Source organism: Lynx canadensis, chromosome B1 (genome assembly GCF_007474595.2).
Source record: "Lynx canadensis isolate LIC74 chromosome B1, mLynCan4.pri.v2, whole genome shotgun sequence".
NCBI lineage: Eukaryota > Metazoa > Chordata > Mammalia > Carnivora > Felidae > Lynx > Lynx canadensis.
In genome coordinates, this window is record NC_044306.2 from 166,226,858 (window position 1) to 166,251,078 (window position 24,221).

Sequence of the window (24,221 nt, forward strand, 5' to 3'; positions counted from 1 at the left end):
CAAACGCTTGCACATTCCTTTTTCCTCCCTCCTGGGATATAGGATTACATTTAGTTTAGGAAAAAAAAAAAAAAAAAGTGGCACATCACCCTTTGGTGAGATACTATTCAAAACTGTCCATATAAGAATTCGTGGAGGTCGTTTCCTTCTAGCATGATAAATATATTTTGCTTGTTTGTTTAACTTGGCGAATTTCAATTGAGCTCTTTCTTAAAGAAGTATTCGTGAAGGAGTCAACTGATTTTGGAAAGATGGCATTTACTCAACATTTCTGTAGATTGTACATAATGTTTGTTGGCTATCCTTGGATCCATAAACCAAACTTTATTCTCTGCACCACATTTTTCTCTTTGCATTTTCAAGATCTTTCATTGATTGTAATGCACAATAAAGATGGTGTATATGATATGAAAACACATATCATTTAATCAGCAGAATTACCAACCAGTCTGCTGTTTCTGTTTGGCAATATAGAGGATTGAGGCAATAATCCTGGATAATTTAAGCCAAAAATGTGTCTTTATCTGGGTCTGCCTCACAAAGCTGGTAAGCGTAACACACGTGTCACCTCTATTTTAAGCCAAGGAACATGAGTAGAAAAAAATGTGTAGTCGTCGTTGTCAAATGAAAGATAAGGTTCTGCTGGGTCTACACAGGTTAAATCTATGACACAGTTTATGAACTGCGAACATGGGGTCCCCTGAACATGACTGTGGCAAAGGAGAGTGAGTCTGTGCAATTTTCTGCCTCTGCTGCCACTTCAGTAATGCAGGAGATTATGGCTATTTTCATGGCAAAGATAAAACAACCCAGTAATAGCAGGAGAGTAACCCCTCGATAATGTACTGATCTGAATCTTTCAGAAGTGGGGACCGGTTTGAGGGCACTTAGGAATGTCTAACAATTTTTATGTATTATGTACATCATTTAGAGCAAGACAAGGGAGAGAGGCAGAGAAGGAAGCAGTTTTTTTTCCCTGCACTGTTAAGCCTGGAGGGAGTTTGGGTGGGGGCCACAGAGGAGGGGATTTGGCTGAGAGGTGTCCTAAAGAAGGAAGTGGGGACAAAGGTCATTAACCAGAAATACATCAGCTTCTCCATTTTTCAGGCTACCATTGCCTCTAAGTCAGAGCTATTAACAGAATTTGCACAATCCTGTGGCTGTGCCCTCTCTAAGCCTACGAAGACATACAATGATACCATTTTGTGCCTGATGGTAGATTCAGGCTTACTAATTTTGCAATTTACAAAGGCTAAGATATAAGATTTAAAAATGTTCTATTTTTTTCTCAGAGATGCTTTACACCTGAACTACAAGCATCAAATTCTTTAGACTTTTAAGGCAAGATAAAAAAATTAGTAAAGATATAAATTACCTCAATCTTTTCCAAGGAGAATGATCTAAACAGGTGAATAAAGAAAAATTGTTTTGTTAAGGAACATAGATCATAGATACTTCCTTTCTAATTTAGCATTTCATCCTTAAAAGCTTTTTAAAAAACTTTGACATCAGATGATTCATTCCTGTTGAGCATCAGCCCAAAGTCTACCTTCCTGTGTTTAAAATACACAGTATTTCCTGAGTGGTCATTGGGAATATTAACCTTACAGTCACCGGCATGGGCACCTTCCATTCTATTTGGGCATTTCATGATGGCAAAGCCTCTTTCCATGCCAAGAAGTAGTCAGTTTCAAAATGGATCCCTTCATCCCCAGAGGCTGGAGACTTCCTTGACCATGGAACTGTGATTATGCAATTGAAAATCTAAATGAGAATTTGGTCCCCATACCCTACTAATTGGTTATGAAACCATTGAGATAATTTTTCCAGTAAAAGCACAGTTTTTATATTTTTACTAACGTATATTGTCTTTGGCTATAACCATTCATTTATTTTAGGTTTCTCTTTTCTTTTTGCTTTCTAAAAAGAGTATCTCAAAACTCTGTCCCCTTGGGCTCATCAGCAGGAATTTGGCCTTGTCTTTCCAATTAAGACTATAAATTCTAGCAGCTGATGCTACTGTCAACACGGACCCTCATCACAGCCTTAGGGAGAAAGCCAGTTCATCAAATGATGCAATTGTCCTTATTATTACCTAAACCCATATTTGACAGCAAGGGGTCAGATCCCCAATTGCCTCCATCACTGGTTGGTTGTTTTAGGGTTTCACTCAACCTTGTGAATGAACATACAGAATTCTTAAGATACTCAGGGTGAAAAAAAATTAATGAGGCTTTCATGACATAAAATGGGATAAACCTCAACTGTAGCTGGTTAGACGTGTTTAGAATTGTGTGTTGGGCTACTGAGGGATGCCCCTTCTATGACAATCATGACCACAGTAATCCGTGAGCAGAGATAAGGCAGAGCAGTAATGACTGCTGATTAATGATTAATGAGTGCAGATGTGTTCTATGCTTTAGGGGCTGGTATAAATGTTTGAAGGCCCAGTGATTTTGTCACGGTTGTTGTTGATATCTGTGGTTTTCCTATTTTGAGATTTTTCTTTAAAAAGGTAATCTGGCCTCAGATGAGAGTGACAGCAAAATGGGTGTATGTGCATTTCTGGAAGCATTCATTTCCTACTTTGGAATGCAGAACTCAGAGAGGTGAGCGCTAAGGTTATTAGCCGGGGCCTGTGCAACCAGGCCTGTCACCATTAGGTGCTCTCTGGAAGGCTAAGAAATATATACTATTTGATTTAAGATTTGGCAGTTTAGGTAACTGCCCAGGCACCCTTTTCACAGCACATAAGTCTTGCCTTCCTCGTGGAAAGGGCAATGTGTTTTACATGCAAAAAATGCTCACCAGCCCATTATTAAAGCCCTCCTCCCCCATTCCCTTCCTCTCACTCTCTCTGGAGCAGGAACTAAGGAGATGTGAAGGCATGGCTTCAGGGCACAGAGGCAAGTGATTCCAGGGTAATAAAATGAGTTCAGGGCTGCTCATTTGAGATAGTCAGTTAAATAAATCTCCATTGCCCTGAGACTCCTTATTCTCAACAAGAAGAGAGAAATGTTCTCAATGGCCACCAGGATGGATTTGAGTGTTAATTTTAAATCTGCCTGCAAGTCTGAGAAAGAAGCGGGTTTTTTTTGTTGTTGTTGTTTTGTTCTGTTGTTGTTTTTCAGAATATCCAGCTTAATGGTGAGGTGAAGATGGCAGGTTTGGTTTGCACAACCTCCATCAGCCCTTGTCAATCCCTCCCTCCTCGCCCGTGGAGCTGGGACCCCTTCTGCAAGGGCGCTGGGGGGGCTTGAGGCTGGAGGGGAGACTTCCTTCCTCTTCTAGGCTCCTCTTATCCCCCCTTCTTCCTGGAAATCTGTAACTTGTCAATGGCTTTGTTTTTTCTTCTGAGATCCTGGAAATTGTGTTGGTTTTTTGTTTTTGTTTTTGTTTTGTTTTGTTTTGTTTTTGGCAGCATGAGATTGTTACAGTTTACCAGGAAGCAGTGCGCGCGGAGAGCTAGGTCCTGTTTTCCTTCTCATTTTAAAAAATAGATCGAAAAAATCCAGGGCCAAGAGATAGGACTGCTAAAGATCTACCTATATAACTTCTCTCTTTGTGTGTGTTTGTTCTTTGTTTGTAAACACGGCAATTAATAGAGCTCTGACAGAGCTGATAACCTGGACCACAGTAGACTGGAAAAAAATAGAGTTTTCTTTGTGGCGTGTGTGTGTGTGTGCGTGTGTGTGTGTGTGTGTGTGTGTGTGTGTTGTTTTTGGAAGTAAACATGGTGCAGTAATAAAATTGATATGCAAGACCTCAAACCAATCGGATGGCTGAATCTCTTACCTCAAAAAAGCACAGCAGTGGCGCTGCGGGGGGCCTGTGGGGTCAAAAATCAAAAGAGGAAAGTAGTCGTTTACGAACCCTTAGGACAGACCTTAGTGTACATAGTAAAGCCAATAAACGACGTTAAAAAGAGAAAAGGTGATGGGGAAGAACATTCGGGACCACTTGTCTATGGAGTTCACATCAGTCAAGTCGGGGATCTTGACTTTGAGCTGCGAGGCGCGCCTGCGGATGCGCCCCTTGCTGTGCGCGCCGTGCCGCTCGAGCGCGCGCCCGTACGCCTCCCCGCGGCTGCTCAGGGGCTTGCGGTACTGGATGCTGGCGCTGTCGTACGAGTACATGCTGCTGGCCTTGGGCTCGCTCACGCCCGTGAGCACTTCCGAGCCGCTCGTCTCGTTCTTGATCTCCAGGGTGCTGAGGAGGATGTTGCCGTGGACGTCCACCTGACGGGAAAGGACACGCTCAGGCCCAACTGCCGGGGCACGGTCTGTGCTCGTGACCCTGTAACTGATGACACCGCAGCCCCACTCTTTAAAGACTGTCGCTGGACGTCCGGCTCTGCGTGCCTCCTGCAACCGGATCTAGCATCTATGTATCTATCCTTGTCTGTTTACCTAACCTACCGCTGTCTAAGCCATCATCTGTCTGTGTCTGTTTGTGTATGTATCTAGTCCATCACCCGTCTATATCCGTCTCTGTCTCATCCGTCATCTAGCTGTCTAATCTGTCTGCCTATTTAATCCACCATTTTTTTGTCTGGCTAATCTACCACCTACCTAATCCTGTCTATATCTTTCTATCTAATCCTTCATCTATCCGTCTACCACTTATCTAGTCTACTTATCCAAACTGCCACCTATTTATCTATCATCTATCTCTTTATTTATCACCTATCTAATTACCATCTGTCAAATCTACCGTCTATATAATCCACAATCATCTATCAATCCATACATCATTTTTATGTATATGTATATGGCATTTTTTCGTGTTACAAAAGTGGCACATGGAAATATGTAAAACTAGAAACAAACAGGAAACAAAAAAGTAAGAAATAGAAATTTGTCATTTCACTTTTAGAGTTCATTATTTTTAGTATCCTGCTAGCCGCCTTCTGTTTTTTCTACTTACAAACATGGACTCACCTGGTATGTTTTGGTCTACAATATGCTTTGTCACTTAATAGTGTAGCATGGTCCTATTTCCACGTTAATAATTATTCCTCTGTGATATCACTTATTAACAGCTTATATGGATAGAGCATAACTGGGTTGATCTATTGTGAGATGCGAAGGCTTGTTTTACTTTTGCGCTATTATATAAGCAAGCCTACAAGGGACATCTTTTACGTAAACCTTTGTCCTTCTCCCCAGTTATTTCCTCAGGCTAAACTGCCAAAAGTAGGATTCAGGGCTCAAAAGGATATGACTAGCTGTACTTTGACTTTTGCGTCTCCCCCATTATTTATTGTTGCTTCGTGCCGTTCCAGTAGTACCTATCTCAGATTTCCTGGTTTTTGTCTGTGCTATGCCCACACACATTTACGGAACTCCATACGTGAGCACGTTTGGCCTGTAAAGTGGCTTTGTTTAACTTCAAGCTGATGCACTTTGCAAATGGATTTACCTTGAGAGGACATGCTCATTCATACAAAGGAGTTTGAAATACTTCCAAGGACAGTACAGGCAGCTGTGTTTAAGTCCAGTGTTATTAACACAAGTGACTGAGTTACAGTAAGTGGTCTATAAATGCTTTCAAATGAAATTAATCTCAGTAAACACTGAGTGTCAAAGGTATAGGTAAGGAGACAAAAAAAATGGGTAACAAAGAAAGACAGAGTAAAGTGTAGGAGGAGGCAAAGACAGACAAGGGAGGAAAATAGAAGGAAAGGTGCAGAGAGTGGTGGGGTGTGAGGCTGGTACATCACAGATGAGAGAACTAAGATTTATTGAGTGTCCACCCAAAGCCTAGCATTATGGTAGCTGCTTTGTATACCTTGTTTATCACTTGCAACAGGAAACTGCCTCAAGTTTACTCCACTACGAGAGCTGAGATTACAACCTGTGTCTTGTCTGTTTCAAAGCTTATGTGCTTTTTACTGAGAAAGGACCGCTTCATAGTCCTTGGCCTTCACCACATCCCGCAGTGAACTTAATGATGCATTTGATAGCTTTAAGCTCAGAGGTAGTTGGAGAGAGAGAGAGAGAGAGAGACTCAATCTGGCTTCTCCCTCCACTCCCATCAATCATTTCTTTCTGTAAAGTATTTGGCTCTAGCCTAATTGAGCTACCTATTATGCCCTCACTGGCACCTTTACTGGCTTATTTATTCGGGGAGTTATTATTAATTTTGTTGTTAAAAACTACTCTTTATTGAATCCTACTACATAATTTATCTCACTTATTTCTTATAACAACCCTATGGAATATATAATATTATTCTAGTTCAACAGATAGGGAAATAGAGACCCAGAGAGCTTAATGGCCTGCAATTAAACAAGGAATAAGTGCCTAATATGGGATTCAAATACAGGATATTCTTTGTCTCAAATATAATTTTCCCTCCTGTTTGCGTGTTAATCAATGTATTTTCTTTAAGGCTCAATTTAATCCTAATCCTTGTGTGTACCTGTGTACCTTCCCTGATTATCGTAACTTCAAAAACCAACTTCCTCTCCCTCTCTCAGGAAAGCATTGTTGAGTACTTACTCTGTGCCAGGCACAGTGCAAGGTGTCAGGTGTGTGTGTGTGTGTGTGTGCATGTGTGTATGTCTATGGATGAAAAGTCATGCATATGAAAGTTTACATTATGAAAGAGGATGGTAGGGTTGAAGTGACATGGAACAAAATGCTGAATCCATTAGAAAAGGGACTAGAACCTTAGAAGATAATCATGGTGTCCATAATTCTGTTAGGTACTATGGTGTTTCAGTCAAGAGTATCATAAAACATGGATTTTGTCCTTGAGATAATAATCTCTTTTGAGGGGTGCCCGGGTGGTTCAGTCAGTTAAGCATCTGACTCTTGATTTCGGCTCACGTCATGATCTCACAGTTTCGTGAGTTTGAGCCCCGCGTCCGACCCTGTGCTGACAGCATGGAGCCTGCTTGGGATTCTCCCTCTCTTTCTGTCCCTCCCCCACTTGCACTTTCTCTCTCTCAAAATAAATAAACTTAAAAAAAAAGTCTCCTGAGAGATACAAGAGTATCTTGTAATACAAGATAAAATATACAAGAGTAAGTTATACGAGAGTAAGATATAATTTTGGGAGTGAAAAGAGTTTTTAACCAAATGCTAAATGGTACAGTATAGACCATGATTAGGGGTTCATAAAAGTCTGAAGGTCAAGGAAGGCTTCATGAAGGAGATGCAACTTATACTAGGCCTTAAAGACAGAACAAAGGATTGAGAGGTGAAAACTGTATTCTCATCCTGGGTTTGTTATTAAATCCATTTCTTCATCTATAAATAAAAGGTTTTCACTAGGTAATCTCAAGGGTTTGCTTCTGAATTTTGGCAGTCTTTGGTTACAAATAATATTCCAGGCAGAAGACACAGCATACTAAAAATCAAACCAAACAAACAAACAAAACTTATAAAATTGAATCACTTCTTCTGTATGCATCATTAAGTTCCATTATTATGAAATCTCCCTAAGTAAACAAGTTGCTAGAATTTAGAATCTGCCAGTGAAACATAGAGGTGCTCCTCATTAAACAGAGGTCATGCAAAACTACATTTTATTAAGATATTTTGGTTAACTTTGGTACAGATTCTAATGCACCTATAAATTGCATGATGTGGGGCGCCTGGGTGGCGCAGTCGGTTAAGCGACCGACTTCAGCCAGGTCACGATCTCGCGGTCCGTGAGTTCGAGCCCCGCGTCGGGCTCTGGGCTGATGGCTCAGAGCCTGGAGCCTGTTTCCGATTCTGTGTTTCCCTCTCTCTCTGCCCCTCGCCCGTTCATGCTCTGTCTCTCTCTGTCCCAAAAATAAATAAAAACGTTGAAAAAAAAATTAAAAAAAAAATAAATAAATTGCATGATGCTTATTTATTGGTTTGTTCAAATCCCTCAAAATATTTTGTCATTGGGCTAGAAATCAGAGCTGTAAGTGATTTGACATATAAAGGAATGAATCTGGTTCTATAACTACCCATGAAAGCTGACTGCATTACTGTGTAGTTGAATCAACATTACTGTGTCCCATATTAGGAAAATTTAAGAAGTGTCATATAACACTTATGACCTAACTCCAGTCTTTCTCCTACACAGTCTAGAACTTATCCTAAAAGCCAGTGTTACAGACTGTGTGTGTGTGTGTGTGTGTGTGTGTGTGTGATGGGTGCTTGTGCATTTCTCCTGAAGTGCGTTTTAATTCCCTACCTTTTAAGCTTTTTGCTTCTCGGTAAAGTGATTATGTGGTCAGAATACCACTGGTGACACCAGCAGGTTTTTGGTTGGCTCTGGCCTAACCCCTGTCCTTTGGAGAAGAGTGGCTTTCCTTTTACCTCAAAAGTATAAAAACACCCAAGGTATCTTTATATCCACAGCTGGCACAGCTTTCCAAAAATAATGTCCAGGGGGAAAGTGGTCTTTTCACATCCTCAGAAACAATAAGGAGCCATGTCATAGATCACCTCAACATTTGCAATGGTTAAATGCTGCCTAGTTAATAAGAGATCAGATCAACATCTGCATTGGGCATGGTCTAAGCATCAAGGATTTTTAAACCTTGAAACAAAAGGAAGTGAGGCAAATGAAAATGTCATTACAGTGGACTTCCAGGGCGTATACAGACAGATTTCCTAAAGCATTCACTGCTAATGTTGAAATAGCTGTTCGTTTGGATAATCACTCCTCATGCCTCATGATGCCATAAAGGAAGAGACTTTCCACTCCAGTCCCTGGGAAAGAAGCTAAGGGGTCAATACTTCCAGCTTATTTTCCCTTTCTCCTCTCCCACTGCTCCCCACCGGGCGTATTTGGGAGAAGGAGGCAGGCATACTTGGCTCCTTGTCTTCTGAATATTGTTCCCCTTCTGATCTGCTTGCAGAGAAGGTACAGTCCAGTTAGGGATGTGCATGTTGAACTTGCTGCATTGGTGAGTAAGGCCTGTAATTGTCAGGTGGTTCCAGTGATTGGGGAGATAAACCTAATAATGGGGTGAATTACTGCATTATATTAACTATATATTCCTCAGACCAACATCACTGATTTTTTTTAAGTTTAGATCTATCATTAAGCCTAAACTTAGAGCAAATGAATAAAGTCATAATTAAGACTTCAGGAGGACCGGGGCGCCTGGGTGGCTCAGTCGGTTGAGTGTCTGACTTCAGCTCAGGTCATGATTGTAACTTAGAAATCTTGCCTGAACTTCCAGCCTGCCCTGCAGATTTCACACACAAGTGTATGAGCTAAGTCCTTAAAATAAATTTCTTTTTATATGTATATTGATTCTGTTCTGTTCCTATTGGTTCTGTTTCTCTGGAGAACTCTGGCTGATAGGGTATGACAAAAATCATGAGAGTCGTTTTGAAATGACTCAAGTCCAGAACACATTGATGTGATGGCTGTATTTCTTCCCTCAATAGAACCCTGAGCAAATGTGCAAATTCATATTCTAGCTTGGGGCTAGCCTTTCCCCCACCCCTTCCAACTCACTCCCTCTCTCCTCTCATTCCCAACATACACAAACAGTGCCGTAGGCTGTGAAAAATGGTGCCACTCACTGAATCGAACTGTTCTGGATATTTTCAATATGTAAATAGAGCAGAACTCATTGCAGTGTAATTGGAATAAAATATAATCTTGTTTCCAGTGGCAGTTTTAAAGCCCTGTTGAGAAATACCTTCCGGGCTCAATCTACTTTGCAAACAGGAAGTTATTTCCTTCTTTCTAGCTAATTCAATTGGATTCACATTTACTGAGTGGTTCTGAAGTACAGCGCAGGAAGCCAAGTGAAGTGGTGCTCGCCACGTAAGGAGCTGCCTTCCAGAAGCCTACAGTCTGTTTAACTGAGTTTGTCCAGTGCGACTGGCTGCCTTCACCTGTAGGGAGCAGAGAGCCACACAGCCACATGTCACGTCTGCCCATCCTGCTCCTAGAATGTACCACATCCAGGCTGTTGCTGTCAGTCATTAGCTCTCACCAGGGCTGTGCTGAACGCCAATTCCCTAGGTCTCCAATTCCTGAAACCTTTTGGTTTGGGGGGGTGGCGTGGGGGGTGGGGGGTATGGGGGTGGAAATAGGAGGCTTTGCTGGAGGTGATTTGCATGTCTCTTTGCAAACTTCCTGACAACTTGTTTCAAGACGCTATAGAAGGCTGAGTACAAACCTACATAAATCTAAACAAATCCACACTCTGTTATTTAAGAAATAGAAATGGAAGAATGACAAATGAAACAACTGGCAATTTTCCAGCGCGTTACTCAGGTAGATAAATTTATCCTGGACCCCTTTCTTTGCCTTCTTTCTCCCATACATTGGTATGAGCAGATCCTAATGGCTTTACTTTTGAATAGATCTTGATTCTGACCAGCTTTTCCCCACCATCATGTCTTCCTGCATAATTGGTCTTCCTCTTTCCAGGAAGGAACTCTGTGGTCTTTTCTCTACATAGCAGCTGGAGTGACGCTTAAAAAATGTAAAACAGACCAATGTCTCCTCTGTTTAAATCAAATGACTTCCTAAGACATAGAATAAAATCCAGATTTCTCATCCAAATCCACAGAGTACCATGTGATTTAGCTACTGCAAGGACCTCTGCCCTCACTCTGCCCCTTGAGCTCTCTTCTCCAGCCACACTTATCATTTGTTGACTGTCTCCGCTGATGCTCCTAAGTCCTCAGGACATTGTCAACTGCTGTTCCTCTCTCTTGGAATGATCTTCCTCAGATTGTTACCTGACTAGCTCCTCACCATTTTCTTCACCATAATTATCATCATCTGCCATTATAGCGTATATTTATTTACACACTTGTTTTATTTTATTATTATTATTATTTTTAATGTTTATTTTTGAGAGAGAGACAGAGAGACAGAGCACGGATGGCAGAGGAGCAGAGAGAGAGGGACACAGAATCCAAAGCAGGCTCCAGGTTCTGAGCTGTCAGCACAGAGCCCCACGCGGGGCTGGAACCCAGGAACCATGAGATCATGACCTGAGCTGAAGTCAGACGCAATTGGCTGAGCCACCCATATTTACGTATTTGTTAATTATTCAACTGAAATGTAAGCTCCAGCAGCACAGCTGCTCTGATGTTACTGTGTTTTTCATCACTGTATATCCCCCTTGCTCTTCCAGAAAAGAGACTGATACTCCTAAGGAGGGGCTGAGTAAATGTCTATAGAATGAGGAACTCTGAAACTCCGACTTGGAGTCATCTCTCTAAGCTCTGTTTGAGTTTCAGTGGCTAAGGGACACTAAGTGGCTAGATTCTCTAGAGTGGTGGTTCTCAGACATTATTGTGCATCTGAATCTATTGGGAAGCTTGTTAAAAATACAGGTTTGAGCTCATTTCATACTAGATTCAGGTCTTCCCAGTCTGCATTTTACACAAGCATTCCAAGGGTCCTAGCTGATTTTGGTGTACCTAAAATCCACAAAGTGGTTAGCTTATTTCAGAGAGCTAAGAATTAATTACAAATATGCACTGTTCAAGCCTGAGATATGTGACATGAAGGTTAGGGAGTAATTTCTTAAGTTGATGTTAGTGGGAATTTATTGAGCTTTGAGTAGAGAATGATAGAAACAAGAAACCAGAAACTATCTTATGCATAGGAGCATTTTATACATAGACTTAGGGAGACCCAATATGTGAGATGAGTGCTTTTTATTTTTTTTTATTTTTTTATTTTTTTAATTTTTTTTCAACGTTTTATTTTTATTTTTGGGACAGAGAGAGACAGAGCATGAAAGGGGGAGGGGCAGAGAGAGAGGGAGACACAGAATCGAAACAGGCTCCAGGCTCTGAGCCATCAGCCCAGAGCCTGACGTGGGGCTCGAACTCACGGACCGCGAGATCGTGACCTGGCTGAAGTCGGATGCTTAACTGACTGCGCCACCCAGGCGCCCCAAGATGAGTGCTTTTTACAATTAAATATAACATGCATTATAACCAGCAAATTCACTGAATTCTAAATGATGCAAATAAGGGTCAGTTTTCAGATTCATCTTCAGTGAATCCCCTTAAAAAGTCATCCAAAAACTCTTCAGTAATGTTTTGCTCTTCAGGAAAATAAAAAAGTGATTTTGGTCAAAGTAACCATTACTTGTTGGATGTTTGAAAAGGAGGTATTCAAAATGTGTGATGTTGGGGCACTTGGGTGGCCGAGTCGGTTAAGCATCTGACTCTTGATTTCTGCTCAGGTCATGGTCTCAGGCTCCATGATGGACATGGAGCCTGCTTAAGGTTCTCTCTCCCTCTGCCCCTCTGCTAAGGTAATCAACAAAGCACTTCTACACTTTCTTCCTCCCCACTGGAGAATATCATGAAGTAACGGCAGAGTAGAGTTATCAGTCGCTTTAGATTCTAACATAGAGATTTCAGGAGAAGGAATTGCTGAGAAAAGAAAAGTATCAACACCGTTTGAAAGCAGTCTAGGGGCACCTGGGTGGCTCAGTTGGTTAAGCGTCTGACTCTTGATTGTGGCTCAGGTCATGATCTCACAGTTTGTGAGACTGAGCCTGGCATCAGACTCTGCTCTGACAGCACAGAGCCTGCTTGGGATTCTCTCTCTACCTCTCTCTCTGCCCTTTCCCTGCTCATGCTCTCTCTCTCTCAAAAATAAAAAAAACAAACTTAAAAGAAAGCAATCTATTAATAGCACACATCTATTATTACCATCGACTGTCCCTAATCAAAATATATGTCCTTCATTAGGAAAGATTTATTATATATATATTTTAAATTTGGACAGGTACCAAACAGTTTTCACTGTAGGAGAGGCTTAAAAAAAAAAAAAGAGAGAGGCTTAAATATTTTATTTTTGTAACAATAGAAATATAATAGAAAAAAGTTTCCAATTATACATGAATTTTAAGAGCATTCTGGTTGGTTTTGTAATTAATTCATTAGTTCACTTATTGTTTTTTTTTTTTTTTTTAATTTTTTTTTCAACGTTTATTTATTTTTGGGACAGAGAGAGACAGAGCGTGAACGGGGGGAGGAGCAGCAAGAGAGGGAGACACAGAATCGGAAACAGGCTCCAGGCTCCGAGCCATCAGCCCAGAGCCAGACGCGGGGCTCGAACTCCCGGACCGCGAGATCGTGACCTGGATGAGGTCGGACGCTTAACCGACTGCGCCACCCAGGCGCCCCTGTTCACTTATTGTTTTAAAAGTCATTTAAGTGCCTGATTTGTGCCGGGCTCTTTGGCAGGCATTGGAAAACCCAAAGTGGAAGATAAAGTGTTTGCATTTAAGTCCTACTCGGTTTTTCTTTATAGTGTATATTATTGCCTGGCATTATATGTGTGTTTGTGGGTGTCATTTTGATTGTGTGTGATGTATTTATATGTATAATGTTCATCTTTCTCTCATATCCAAATGAAAGGTTTTTTTTTTTATTCATTGCTGACTATACCTAGTGCATACAGAGTATTTTCATAGTATATGCTCATTAAATATTTGTTAAAGTTAAATATTAAATATTAAACAAAATTTGTTTATGTTTATTCATTTTTGAAAGACAGAGAGAGACAGAGCACAAGCAGGGGTGGGGTGGAGAGAGGGCCGGGGGCGGACACAGAATCTGAAGCAGGCTCCAGGCTCTGAGCTGTCAGCACAGAGCCCGACGCGGGGCTCGAACTCACAAACCGCGAGATCATGACCTCAGCCAAAGTCGGATGCTCAACCGACTGAGCCACCCAGGTGCCCCAATATTAAATATTTTTAAGTGGCTTTTATTTTTTGAGAGAGAGAAAGAGAGAGTGCAAGTAAGGGAGGGGCAGAGGAAGAGGAAGAGAGAGAATCTTAAGCAGACTCCATGCTCAGCATGGGGCCTGACACTGGGCTCAATCTTACAACTGTGACATCATGACCTGAGCCAAAATCAAGAATTGGACACTTAACTGACTGAGCCACCCAGGCACCCCTTAAATATTTTTTAAGTTTAAAACAAAAAACGGTAAGCATAATGTGCAATGGAGAGCTCTAAGAGAAGCACCTGATGAGTGAGGGCAGACATCAGGCAAGAGGTGAATTTGGGGGAACAAGCCAAGCTAAGTTAGCAAAGAGTGAAACCATGGCAATTTGGGAAAACTATGAGTTGAACTTCTAGAGCAAAGTGTGTGTCGGTGAAGGGGAGAGGGAGGAGGAATGAGGCAGAAGAGGAAAGCAGCATGAGATCACAGTGGGTGCTGGATGTAGCATTGAAGAGTATGGATATTTTCTTTTAGGCAGAGTCTAGGGTGAGTTTTGGTGGATGCCTATTGGTTTGGCCTGTCTGATTCCATTCCACCTTCTTCTGATAACATTACCTGACTTTCCTTGGTGCATGTGGTAGAAGTGGACCTACTTGCATCTTTAAGGCTCCAGGGACAGGCATGTGATGCAGACCTGTGCATTTATTGTTTCCCAACTTCCTAGTCAGAGAGATTGATTTCTGCATGAGAATATGACTCAAGCTGATCCAGAAGACTCAATCCTAAGACTTTTTTTTGTTGTAACTATTGGTGATAAGAAAGTACTTTTGGGTTAGGGTTGCAGAGCTTGGAACATATAAACTTCGGCATTTTGGAACACCATGAAGGAAGGGTTTAATGAACGTAAAGCCATTATAAAGGAAAGCAGAGTTAACAGATGAAGAGAGATGCTTTCTGATGACAATGTTTAAATATATGGATATAGCCACATAGGAAATTAGAACCACTCATGGACCTTCTAGTTGTGTGTGCCAAAATATATCCCCCACCTTTTTTTTAAGCCTGTTAAGTGAATTTGATTTCTTCCTCATTTACAAAAGAATCCTAGATGTTTGGGTATAGAAGGAAATGAGAGGGAGAGAGGGAAGGAGGGAGGAGGGAGGCAGAGAGAGAGAGGAAGAGAGAGAGAGAGAGAGAGAGAGAGAGAGGGAAAAAGAGCTGTTGAAGCATCTGGAGATTAGCTACATTAAGCCAAGACTAGAGAACAAAGCATGAACCGAGCCAGATTTGGGCACGGATTTAAGGGTTAAAGAAGTCCATGAATTGCTAACACAGGCTATCCACAGAAATCAAAGGTCCTGCCTGAATTTCTCCAGAATCCAAGATGCTAAGTCATAAAGGTTAAAATTTCATCAAAGGCTGAGAGAAGTGTCTTAGTTGGCCCGATGACAAGGCAGTGATGTGGGGTACGTCCTAGGCTCAAAGGCTAATGTAGGTATCCATCTGTTTCAAGCTAGTTTTAAGGAAAAGCTGTTGACTGTTAGGATGCCTGCTTTCACATGCATTATGGATCCTGGAATTAATCACAGTACAGAGCTGATTTCCATTTAGCAAGTTGTCTGGAAGTGTGGATGTCTAAAAGTGTCTGAAAATGTAGATAACACACCACAGAGAATAAGAATGAGAGGAAAGAGGCCAGATTACAGCATCGATATCTGAATCTGAATGGAAATTCTATTTCTTAATTGTTGGGGTTGCAAGGTGTCCCCCATGACTTCAAGTGATTTCAAATCAGTACCTGAGTATAGACTGCCCATGCAACCAATCCAGCCTAGGTGGATATATTTGCAAGTGGGCAGGCATGTGGCCAACAGACACAACCACGTATATTCCAGGTTAGTGTAAAAGTGGCCCAGAAGTAGCATACTTACAGCCTACTAGTACTGTGAAATCTATCTTTCAAAACTCTAAATACCATCTCTAGTTTCAAATGATGCCTGAGGGGTACATGAATCTACAGTCTTTATCACCTCAGAGGTTGAAACTCTCCTAATGTCTGGATTCAGCATCTGTACTCCTACAGAAAAGATGCTTCACTCCAGCTGGTGGTAATATAAATCAAGACAAAGCAAGCACTTCTAACTTTAGTACAAATGACCCTTGACATGACTGCCCAGCCAAGGCTATCAAGAGTAATGTGTAATAAATGAATGATGCCATGCTATGCTCTAGGGTACCAAGGCAAATGTTAGGGTCCCTCAAATGAAAATTGTCTGGGACCACAGCACATGTATCATTTGAATTCAACTATTTACAAGTATCTAAAAGGAAAGGGGAGGACCACCCAAACTTTTATATGAAAGGAAAAAAATCTGATATTATTTTCTATTTTTTAAATTTCACCAGGGGATAGCATTTTTAAATACCACACAGGTTGCATTATTATCTTAACTGCTGGAGATAATACACTGAAAAGACGAAGTAATACACTTGCTTTGTTATTGAAGATTATATCTATCTGTTGTTATATGACACTGTGATTCGGAGAGAATAGCAGGGGTTGATATAAATCATGCTTTAGAAAATATTAAAAATCAAAGTGATAGAAACAGTAAGAAAGTTTGGAGCAAAAACTGAAGTGGACTACAGTCTCTTTTTCTTACTTATTATGAATGTATATGAGTTTTATAAAACATGATGTAGCATTCAGGACCTTGGGTTATGGTAGCTAAGAACTCATCCTGAATGGAGAAGTCCTCTCTAAATTTATTCATTCGGCAAATACTTGTTTTTTCCTCTGTTCTAGCCACTGATTAAAGAACAATAAACATAATAGACAAGGACCTTGATCCCAATCCTTGGGAAACTTATAGTTTAGTAGAGAGATAGACATTAAAAAATAATTACTTAAGTAAACATATATTCACTATTGTGGTAAATCCTATGGTGGAAAAGCACAGAAAGCCATGAGAACAAATAACAATGGTACAAAATACAATCCACCATTGGGGGTGTCAGTTAAGCCTTCTTTGAGGTAGTAACATTTATGATAAGAACCAGTGTAATGGAAAAATTGAGAGATGGCCAATATTAACTTTAATGTCACTAACCCTTTCTTATGTTTTATAAAATCTGATGCTGATTCATCTAATGCATTTTTCCTTTTTTTAAATATATAAGCAATTTTTATTCAAAAGGATATATGTAATATGTAATGGATATTCTTTCATCTATCTGAAAGGGGGGGCAGGGGATCTGATTTATGCATTGCTTTGCTAAGGATGCAGTAATCTAAATAGAAAAATTGAAGTGTATGTAATCTTTTTAAAAAATTAATTTATTTAAATTGAAGTTAGTCAACATACATCATAGTATTGGCTTCAGGAGTAGAACCCAGTGATGCATCACTTACATATAATACCCAGTCTAATGAATTTTTCAATTCTATGATTTCCATTGGTTCTTTTTCAGTTTCAAGTCTTTTTTTGAAACTCCCCATCTCTACCTATATTAATCTGTTCCTATGGACATTATTTAAAAATTTTTCTTTTGAAATTATTGTAGATTCCTAGAAAGTTGCAAAGATAGCACACGAGAGCTCTCATGTACCCTTCACCCAGTTTCTCCTATTGACATCTTACTTAACTACTGTACAATATCACCCAGGAAAGTGACATTGGTATAAAGTATGTATAGTTCTATGTAGTTTTATTACATGTGATGATTCACATAACCACCACTGCAAGCTATAGAATTATTCCACCACCTTGTGCTACCCCTTTCTAATTAATCACACTCAATCCCTCCACCCATCACTGACTCCTGGTAACCACTGGTCTGTTCTTTAATCTTTATAATTTTATTATTTCAGGTATATTATATAACTGGAATCAGACAATGTATAATCTTTTAAGATGGACTTTTTTCCCATTCATCATAATACCTTGAGATCCATTCAAGTTGTTGTATGTATCAATAGTTCATTACTTTTTATTGGGCTGGTATTCCATGGTATGAACCTACTATGGTTTGTTTCACCATTTGCCTATTATAGGATATTTCAGCTCCTTTTAGTTTTGGGCTATTTTCTATGAACTTCTAAATATATTAATTACTGTTATTATTTTTAATTATTGTCCTTATCTTTTAAGCCAACATCTGAGACTTTTGCAGTTCTGTTTCTAGTGACTTTTCTCTTGTCTCTTTTTAAGTCTTTTCTCTTAAGTATGGGCATGTTTTCCTGCTTTTTTCTCATGTCTAGTGATTTTTTATTATATAGTAGCTGTTGATGATGGTCTGTAGAGACTTTGGATTCTGTTGTTTTCCCTAACAAATGTTGGGTTTTGTTTTAATAGGCAGTTAAGGGGCACCTGGGAGGCTTAGTTGGTTGAGTGTCCGACTCTTGATTTCGACTTAGGTCGTGATCTCAGAGTGATTTGATCAAGTCCTGTTTTGGGCTCTGTGCTGACGGTGGAGCCTACTTAAGATTCTCTCTCTCTCTCTCTCTCTCTCTCTCTCTTCCTCTGTCCCTTTCCCTTGCTCTCTCTCTCTTTCCAAAATAATAATAATAATAATAATAATAATAATAAAAGGCAGTTAAATTACTAATAGGTCACCTAGAATGGGTAGTGAGTGGGTTTTATGTGTAGTTACGATGAATCTATTTTAATTTTTCCCTTAACTCAAGGAGAATCCCTTATTTTTGTTCTTTTTTTTTCAGTCTTTCAGCCGTTTCCCCCTTCCAGATTTCCTAGCATTTTATACTTTTGTAGTTCAGAAGTCAACCAAGGATTTGTGGGAAGTTTATATTCAGGTTTTTTTTTTTAAAGCTTTCTTTTTTAAAAAAGAAATGTATATTTTTGAGAGAGAGGAGAGAGACACACAGACAGAGACAGAGTATGAGCAGGATAGGGACAGAGAGGGAGGGTGACACAAAATCTGAAGCAGGCTCCAGGCTCTGAGCTGTCAGTATAGAGCCCGATGAATGGCTCAAACTCACAGATCGGGAGATCATGACCTGAGCTGAAGTCAGATGCTCAACTGACTGAGCCACCCAGGCGCCCCAAATTCAGATTTTGCATTTCTCTTGTGACTCACTTCTTTCTAGGATTTCTTGAAACTCTGGAAGTATCAAACTCCATGTTCTGACTCATCAGACTGATAAAACTGCAGGTTTTTTGGCTGAAGTTCTGCAGACTGGGGCGTGGCCTCGGGACAAAGCTATATAAATACTGATTTAAGAGAATGTCATTCCCTTCATTTGAGGGTTGATTCTCCTTTAGTTTTTGTTTGTTTTCAGTTAGTCTCATGTCTTCAAGCAGATTTAAAAATTTTTTTGCTCAGGAGGCACCTGAGTGGCTCAGTCGGTTGAGTGCCTGACTCTTGATTTTGGCTCAGGTCATGATCTCACAGAGATCAAGCCCCACCTTGGGCTCCATGCTGAGTGTGGAGGCTGCTTAAGATTCTTTCTCTCTCCCTCTGCCCCTTTCCCCTGCTCAAGCTGTCTCTCTCTCAAAAATATATATTTTTTTTTTTTGCTCGGGGTTTATAATTTTTAATCCATAAGAGAGTTAGTCCAATATAAACTATTCTTTCATGTCTTAACATGATTTTTAAATTAATTTGGGCATGATTTTGTCTGTGTTTTTCTGAAAAGCATTTGTGAAGTTTCTAATCTAACTTTCCATGGATAAAAGCACATTTTTATCTTCTTTAAAAATCCCTGGATGAGCACTGGGTGTTGTGTGGAAACCAATTTGACAATAAATTTCATAAAGAAAAAAACAAACCCTGATAATTGAGGGATTTTTCTATCCTATCTACTGGAATTCAAATTTAAAATGTCAATTCATCTGGCATAAAAAGTTCCCGATTTGAGATCCAGTGAAACCTTACTATGTTTGAGCCCAATGTTACTCAAACACAAAGATCAGTTAGATAGAAACATTTTACTTATTTATTAGTCACTAAGCCCTCTTGAGGGCAATATGTATTATACATCTAGATATGATGTGGCATACAAGGCTTTCATTTGGCCTTTATTTGTCCCTTAACATCTTAGAAAAATTCTCTGATATCCTGGGGTGGAATCAAGGTAAATGACCAAAGAGTGTGGTTAAAGTTTGTTTTATGATGTTTTTAAATTATCTGAATGCATTGATTTCAGTTTGCTGAAGGAGTGACCTTTCCATTTAATTACCTTTCTAGAGAACACTGCTTTTCTAGCCAATTCAGAGGTCCTATTTTCTCCTCTACCTTTCCAAATTCTACTTATCTTTGACATCCATCCAGTCCATGGCTTCAGATTTTCCTACCAGTGAACCTATGCCACTTTATGTAGGGCTTTCCCTCATGATATATCCATTAATACACATTCCAAGCTATGCAGAGGCTTAGAAGGCAACTGAGATGAGAGTGGGAACAGAAAAGAGGTGGCCTTAAAATCTGCTAACGTACTTTTAAAGCTAGTAGGTCAGAATCAGCCTTTTCCTTTCAGAAACACTCCTCAAGGTAGGTGCTGTCCTGTTTCATTTTATAATCTAGTCACCTCATCTGAACATAATCTTCTTTCCCACAAAGATCAGAAGATTATTCAGGGCAAGTATCATGCTTCCTCCTTCTTGCATAGAATCCAGCATAATATTTCACATAAGAGTGAAAATTTCCCAGGGCACCTGGGTCGGTCAGTTGGTTAAGCTTCCAACTCTTGATTTCAGCTCAAGTCATGATCTCACGGTTCGTGAGATCGAGCCCTGCATCAGGCCAGAGATGACAGCATGGAGCCTGCTCGGGATTCTCTCCCTCTCTTTCTGCTGCTCCCTCACGCGTGCTCATCCTCTCTCTCTTTCTCTCTCTCTCTCTCAAAAAAAATTAAACTTAAAAGAAGGAACTTAAAAAAAAAGAGTAAAACATTATTTGAATGAGTTACTTTGAATTTTGACCATTTGGCTGAATCTGTTTGGTATTTTGCTTATAATTTTCTAATTACCTGACAGTGTTTGGTTTTGATATCCCACCAAAGAGCATGAAGATACATACATTGAAGATTTATAGTTTGGCTTCTGCCTGATTCTCCAGCCACCTCTAATACTACATATTCTCCCTCACTTGCTATGGTCTTGCCACATTGGTGTCCTCTTAGTACTTTCATACCTCAAGCAATTCCTTCCTCCGAGCCACTGCACTGTCATGTCCTCTGCCTCGAATGGCCATGGTGTGGTTAGTGCTTCTCATCACTTAGGACTCAGATCAAATGGTCATGTCTCAGAGAGGTCTTCCTGATCTATCTTCCTTGTTCCCTTGAAGCTGATCCAAATCATTCTCTTACCCATCGCTCTGTTTTACTTTCTTCAGAACTTACTACAACCTGAAATTATCCTCTTAATCCATGCTTACATGTTTATGGTCTGTCTTCCCACATTAGAGTCTAAACTCTATGAGAGCCAGGAGCTTTGTCTCCTTCAGGGAAGTATCCCTAATGCTCAGAATGGTGGCTAAATGAGAGAATCTTTTGAGTTGTCACCCTGGGTGCCATCTTGAAAACAATTTATAGTGGATGCAGTATTTCAATGTTCACAATTTTAATTTGATTTCAGTGAAACATGGCATAGAAGTAGAGGCTAAAGAGATGTTCTTAAAGAATAAAGAAAGCACTAGTGAAAGCACAAGTCATAAGATCTACCAATGAAAAGCAAAAGAAAAATAGTGACAGTGTCTTACATCCAAGGGTAATAGCTAGCTAGCTATAATGATAATGAGTACCTATCATGCTCCAGGTATTGTTACAAATATTAGACTTGGGGCGCCTGGGTGGCTCAGTCGGTTGAGCGTCCGACTTCAGCTCAGGTCACGATCTCACGGTTCGTGAGTTCGAGCCCCGAGTCAGGCTCTGGGCTGATGGCTCAGAGCCTGGAGGCTGCTTCCAATTCTGTGTCTCCCTCTCTCTCTGCCCCTCCCCCATTCATGCTCTGTCTCTCTCTGTCTCAAAAATAAATAAACATTAAAAAAAATTAAAAAAAACACAAATATTAGACTTAAAAAAATCTCATTTAGTCCTTATAACAACTCTATAAGTATACTATAATAACCTCCATGATGACATTGAGAACAGAGACTAGATGAGAAGTTATGTAGGTTGATATGTCTGGGGTTATAAAGCCAGTAAGTAGCACAGCTGGGACTCAAACCCAAGCAGTTTAATTCCAGTCTGTGGTTGTAACTACTGGGCCATATCTTTTCATTTCCACCGAGTACAGAACTGATTTATTTTAGTTGTCTCATTCATTTTTCAAGCAAATCTGGCATTATTCTTCTGCCTATAGTTTTACAACTCTTTGGTTTAGAATAAAGAATAATGGATTTAGGGTTGAGTTTTAGGTCCAGGTATATTACTAATCCATGGTAACTTCAACCTAACTTGTTCAATCCCCAATTCTCAAATATGTAAAAGGGAGGCGTGTTTGAGCCATATTAAAGATAAACTAATATACTTTTTTTTTTTCCTGTTATGGGAGCCCTGAGCACCATGCTGCTGATACATTTTGGAAGAATATTGTAAGGAATATTTAATACGATACCTGAACTTTATTCATCTCCAGTTTGTTCTTCTCATTGGCACTCTGGTCTTGTTTGCTAGCTCCCTTTTTCTGAGGGCCTTTTCCAAAGAAGATGTAATTTACAAAGGCATATTCCAGGAGAGCCAGGAACACAAACACAAAGCAACCCATCAGGTAAATATCAATCGCTTTGACATAAGGGATCTTCGGCAAAGTCTCCCTGAGGTGAGTGCTGATGGTTGTCATTGTCAGCACGGTGGTGATTCCTATGAAACAGAAAGACGCATCTTAGCTGAATGCACTTGTTAAGCTGCCCTTGAAAGACTAAGACAGATGCTATTTCCTTATTGGTGTCCCAGAATGATGGCAGCAATGTGATAAACCACTAGGCAAAAGGAGCAGATATTTGGAAGGACAAAGCTTCAGACTCCCCATACAGGCCACGAACAAATCGTAAAACAGGATGTACCATTAATGGAGGGTTGGAAGCCATTTTAAAAAAAGTAATACACATAGAAGAAAGAAGAATAAATGGGCCTGCATATCAATATCCCATTGATGTGCTCACTGTCTCCTGTCAAATGTTCCTCATTCTGTTACACACCGGGTAACCCGGACTTCTTCCGGGTCTCAGCGTCTTGCTCATTTTCCTACTAAATCTGTCCTTGTGACACGAACGCCCACAACAGCCACTACCAAACTGAAAGTTGGTAACCATCGTGAGGAGACCTAGTTCATTCCATAAGTCTATAATATATACAAGGTCAGTATTACACGTGAAAATAATAATGCATCATTCATAGTGAAACAACACTAAAAGAAGATATATGTAAGAAAGTTTGTGATTTGCATCAAACATTTGAATTATGTATTTTTTAAATAAAACCTTGTAGCTTTGATTTTTCAAATATTACCTCTAGTTCTTGATTCCAGAGCCTAGAATGAATTACTTCCCTGGAGTCAAGAAAAGATTTCCTGAAAAATTCAACTTGGATTTGTTAAAGAAGGTTAAGACTGTAAACTCTTAAAAGGAAAATTCTGTTTTGTCTATTTTGTTAAGCACAAGCTTTCTTAACCATATAATCTTTGCATGACTGTAATAAATATTTGGTGTTGATGATGGCAATGATGAAATGTAATTGGGAAAAACAAAACTAAAGAGGAAGTTGGAATCTTACGTAGATTATTTGTGCTATAATACTAATATTACACATTTATATAGCATCTTACAGTTTTATTTTATTTTATCTTTTAAGTTTATTTATTTATTTTTGAGAGAGAGAGAGACTGGGTTAGGGACAGAGAGAGAGAGAGAGAGAGAGAAAGAATCCCAGACAGGCTCCGTGCTGACAGCCCCAACATGGGGCTTGATCTCATGAATAGTGAAATCATGACCTGAGCCAAAATCAAGAGTCCGATGCTTAACTGACTGAGCCACCCAGGTGCCCCAATATTACAGTTTAAACACAGTTATGAATTATCTTATATGACTGCCATAACAGCTTGCTGAGTATGATAAGGCAGGTATATGATTTCTATTTTATAGATGCATAAACAGAAATTCTGAGATTAGTTATTTTCCATAGATCACCCAGCTAGGGGCAAAAAAGCAAGGAAGTGTTAAACAAAAGGCACTTAAAATGAAAACAGAAAGATGAGAAGATAAAACTTGAAACTTGATGACAATCCTTAAAAATAAAGACAGGAAATGTTAAAATGGGTGTTAAAAACAAACGACATCCGGCAAAGAGAATAGAAGGTAGAAACTGAAAAGGGCGAACAATAGTTTAGCACTCATTTGCCCATGAGATTATTCTGGATAAATTCCCTGATTTGACTATTCAACTTTAAGAGAACAGATAAAATAGGAAGTCGGAGTTAGCATATAAAAAGTTAAAATGGTTCAGATCAGTGATGAATTCCAAAGTACTGCACTGATCTGAAATGCCATCATGAATGGTCTCACTTATTTCTTTGAATAAAATTTTAAAGTTCACCCAATATAAT

At 39.8% G+C, this 24,221-nt stretch overlaps 1 protein-coding gene across 1 annotated transcript in view; it reads right to left on the reverse strand.

Annotated features, from left to right (window-relative positions):
- Positions 1-241: 241 nt before the first annotated feature.
- Positions 242-24,221, reverse strand: part of GABRB1 (gamma-aminobutyric acid type A receptor subunit beta1) — a 385,813-nt gene continuing 361,833 nt past the window's right edge. The window contains exons 8-9 of the mRNA XM_030313932.1: positions 22,236-22,480; positions 242-4,238 (exon numbers count right to left, since the gene is read on the reverse strand). Of these exons, the coding sequence (XP_030169792.1) occupies positions 3,888-4,238; positions 22,236-22,480 (596 nt within the window). The 3' untranslated portion in view covers positions 242-3,887. The remainder of the gene's footprint in view (positions 4,239-22,235; positions 22,481-24,221) is intronic.